This window comes from Octodon degus, unplaced genomic scaffold (assembly GCF_000260255.1).
Source record: "Octodon degus isolate 3935 unplaced genomic scaffold, OctDeg1.0 scaffold00012, whole genome shotgun sequence".
Lineage (NCBI taxonomy): Eukaryota > Metazoa > Chordata > Mammalia > Rodentia > Octodontidae > Octodon > Octodon degus.
The window spans coordinates 11608997-11613134 of NW_004524588.1; the positions used below are offsets into that span (position 1 = coordinate 11608997).

General features: G+C 44.3%; 1 protein-coding gene across 1 annotated transcript in view; it reads right to left on the reverse strand.

Annotated features, from left to right (window-relative positions):
* Positions 1-250, reverse strand: part of CUNH11orf53 (chromosome unknown C11orf53 homolog) — a gene marked incomplete at its 5' end in the record, with an annotated part of 1864 nt that extends 1614 nt beyond the window's left edge. The window contains one exon of the mRNA XM_023709474.1: positions 3-250. Within this exon, the coding sequence (XP_023565242.1) occupies positions 3-250 (248 nt within the window). The remainder of the gene's footprint in view (positions 1-2) is intronic.
* Positions 251-4138: the final 3888 nt, after the last annotated feature.

A 4138-nucleotide genomic window follows, 5' to 3' on the forward strand; every position in this document is an offset into this window, starting at 1 on the left:
CGGCAGGGCCCGGCTCCAGCAGCGGCGCGGGGCCCTGCGCGGCGGGCGGCTCGCAGGCGAAGGGCTTCGGCGCGCCGGGCGCGTAGGCGTCGCTGGCGAAGGGTTTCCCGCCGTGGAAGTCCGAGTCGGACAGGAACGATCTCCGGACTCCGTAGTAGCCCGACAGGACCGGCGAGCCTGCGCGGAAGGAGACAGGATCAGAGCAAGGCCGAGGCTCCGCAGAATGAAATGTCGCTAACCAGCGGGCCCATCACGCGCGCGAGCGCGGTGCAGGACAAAGGTCTTGGAAGGGGCAACACGAACCTGTGTTCCTTAAAAAACCTTCCAGCCTTAAATACGTTTAACGTTCCCTCCGCTTTGAGGGACGCTCAGGAGCTGTCCTCCCGGCGCTGGGCGCCCCCAGGGTGGACTTGGACTCGGATGTGTCGGAGAATCCCAGGGCACCGACACTCCGCCCTCTGCCCCTTAGGAGGCTTTTCGGTTTGGGTGTGCAAGAGGCTGCTTTTGGTCTGCGAAGCTGCAGCTCTGGCTAAGGTCATACACGCAACCCCACCGCGGGTCAGAGACAGGCTATGCTCCGTCTGCTCAGTGTTTTGTGCGCTGCCCTCTAACGCAGTGAGTGCCTCGCACGCAGCAGTAACCGTCTTGCTTTGGGGTAATCTGGCTGCACTGAACCCACAGTGAGAGGACCACACACACAAAAATACGTTGGGGCTTTGGCGAGTCTGGTGTTCTTTGCTGCCCTCGTGTGGCCGCACCGAATGCCTCCCTGAGCTCAGCCGGGCGCTGCGAGTGTAGGAAGATCCCCCAGGACAGAACATTTCCCTTGATGGGATCCAGGGAAAAGCTGATGCTGAGGAGAGGCTTGTGATTCCAGAAGAAGAGAGGTGTGTTTGCTGAGCACTTGTCGACCCCTTAGCGTAACTGTATTAGGCAACACACGGTCCCGAGACCATGGCTTCATTATGACAGCTGGTATAGGCGCGGTCAGCTAGCTAACACCAACAGGTCGCTGAGGTCCCAAAGGGCTGAACCTTCTTAGCCTTCCTCCACCACAGACTTCTGGAAGACCTTTGTTTCCAGTCACCCTCACTTGGTGTTCCTCTGGGAGGAAGACAAACTCATGAAGACCTTTGCTCTTGTCATCACGACTGGGCCACATCCCACTCAGAACTTGGGCCTCAGCCACACGATATGGCGCTTTAGTTTGCGCTCAGTACACTTTTACCTACTACAGCTGTCTTTCCAGTCGGCTTGCAAAACTCCCTGGTTGTGGGGTTTATTCTTGTACACTTTCTGTAAGCAAAGTAATGTAATAATACTCCTTTCCACAATTACATGTAAATTCATTCATTAGAAGAAGCCATGAAATTTCCTTTTGAAAGTCACTACAATTTCATCTTAAAATCTAGATCCCAAATATCTAATTTGCTCACGCATTTGAAGGCTGTGGCTAGAATTCTAATAATAATGTAATTCTCTGGGAGAAATAATCTGTGCAAATGTAAATTAATATCAATCAATAAGGTCCTGCTTCGTGTCATGGTCTCCTATGCTCAGGTGTGTTTACAGCTGAGAACAGAAGGAAGAATTTTACAGGCTGCCATGTTGGTATTTTGAGTTTTCAAGTAAAATAGTTATGAGAAAAAACCTCTTTACTCTCTCAGTGTATCTTTTTTTTTTTCCTCCTGAAAAAGAGAAAGGATAATTCTAAGTGAAAAGAGAAACTGTAGAAAGTTCCTCCTGTAGAAGAGGGCAGGTGCACCAAGTTACAATAATAATAAATACTTCGGGGAAGCAGGATATACAAAATTCCTCTGCTGTATTTGGGATGCTCTGTGGCTATTCTTCCTCTTTCTTCTCCATCTCTTAAGGTACTGAGAAGGACTGTGGCACTTTTAAGTTCGATGTCTGGAAGAGATTTGTGTGTGTGAGTTTGTATGTGTTTGTGTGTGTGTGTGCTCAACACTCTTATTAACAGTGCTCCTTTCCCATCACTGTAGGAGCATTTAATGGGAAATAGGTGATGTGATAAAAAAGTGAATATTTAAATATTAAAAATGTACTATAATAACAGGCAGATTACCATTAGCTCCTCTGGAAATACCCCAGCTCAAACTCATTAATCTTATTATCTTTGACACTTTCTGAAGAAGTTCTGAAAGTCCTTTCTTCATGAAAGTCTCTGATTGCATTGTTGTTCCTGCCTCAGTGTCCTGGATTGATTCAAAACTTTTACCTCTCAAGGTTATTTTGGGTTGGGGAAGAGCCAGAAGTTGCATGGTACAAGGTTTCCTGGATAAATTGAGGAGAACACATCGCGCAATGATTTTAAAAATTTGACTTTCCACTAGATGGCTCCTGGTAGTAGTATTCACCCTATTTTTGATCAAACTTTGTGAAAGACACTCATCAGAGAGACTTTCAGAACTGCTTCAGAAAGCGGCAAGAATGATGGGATAAAACATTCAGAGTGAGAGAAGGTATTTTTAAAGGGGATTAATGACAATGTGTCTTATTATAATATTTTATTTAAATGCACACTATGTTTATCAGTCCTTGAATGCGCTGAGATGATAACAACATTCTGAACTAATGCCTGACCTACACAGAGTATCCAACATAGGGCAGAACATGACCCTTTCCCCCAGTCTCTTTCTCCATCTGGCTAGAGCAGGTACATCTTCTGTCAGACTTTGGTGTCAGAATTGGACATTTTCAACTGAACGGGTAAAGAAAGTGGGATACTACTTAGCCATAAAAGAGTATAACATTGAGTTATTTGTAGAAAAATGGATATACCTTGATTCTATAATGCTAATTAAAATACATCAGATACAGAAGGTTGACTATTGGATGACTTCTTTTATATGAGAAACTAGAAGTATAAAGAATTTAAAAATTAAAAAAAAAGATAGGTAATAGGAAACAGGAAGATAGTCTTGGTGGATTTGGGCAAGGAATCTGGAGATGGGGAGAAAAGACAAGTGGAAGAGGAGATAAAAAAGATTGAAATACGACATGTACATATGTCAAAACTCCATGATGATTTTTTTAATGTATTGCAAACACATGCTGAAAGAACCCTGTAAATGTTATTGTCTTAGCCAAAACCTTTTTCCAGGTAGAAGACCAGAGGCTCCCTCAAAAGTACAATGAATTCTAAGTTCTGGAATGTTTGAATGAGGCCTGTTATCATTGATTTTGCAATTTAAAGACAAGCTTATTTTAATTTTCAAATTTAAAAATATTACAGTAAAACACATTGCCATCCATACTCACCCTTTAAACATAATCATCTTTCTTGCCACTTTCTGAAACAGCTCTGGTAGTTTTCCTTCCTCAGTATGAAAAAAAATGCAGTGAATCCTGCTGTCCAGTGCCACCCAACATAAAGGCAGGATGGGGACAATGATCCTCTGTGTCCCCACCCACCTGCCTGTCTGGATTGGCCACCGTGCTCCTTCCGGCTCTTCCCCAGAGAAAAAATGACTATGAAAAATTTTTATTTAAAACTAAAAATTTTTTGAGTCAACTCAGGGCACTGAGGAAGCCAGGACAATGCAACTAAGGACCCGAAAGAGGGTTTCCAGAACTGCTGCGGAAAATGACAAGGAGGATGAGATATGCAAAAATCCCATTATAAAGAAGCAAAGTTGCCGATGATTTAAGGCACTTAGAAACAGCAACAGAAACAAGCCCAAATCTTCAGTTTAAACTTCAAAGAGAATTTGTGGTCGCTGAATTAAAAACACTCACCTGGCATCGGGACAAATGGAGGCTGGGAGGAACTGACACTGCCCTGGAAAGGAAGCAGAATGCAAGTGTTTTCTTTTTTAGTTGCAAGCTTGAAATTAATTAAAATGCCAGGAATGTATTTTATAAGCTTCATTTTCTGGTACCCAGAGGTGTTACTTGAAAAGTTGGGCTAGGGGCGTCAACTGAGAGTAAGAATTCAAGTAGTGTAGAAAAGTTTTACAAGGGACAGAGAGAAACCAAACTTGTAGATGCTGGTAAAGATGCCAGGAACTGTTTTACTATTCACGTAAATGCTTCCTCCTCCTCCTGCTCCTGCTCCTGCTCCTCCTCCTCCTGCTCCTCCTCCTCCTCCTCCTCTTCCTTCTCTTCCTCTTCTTCC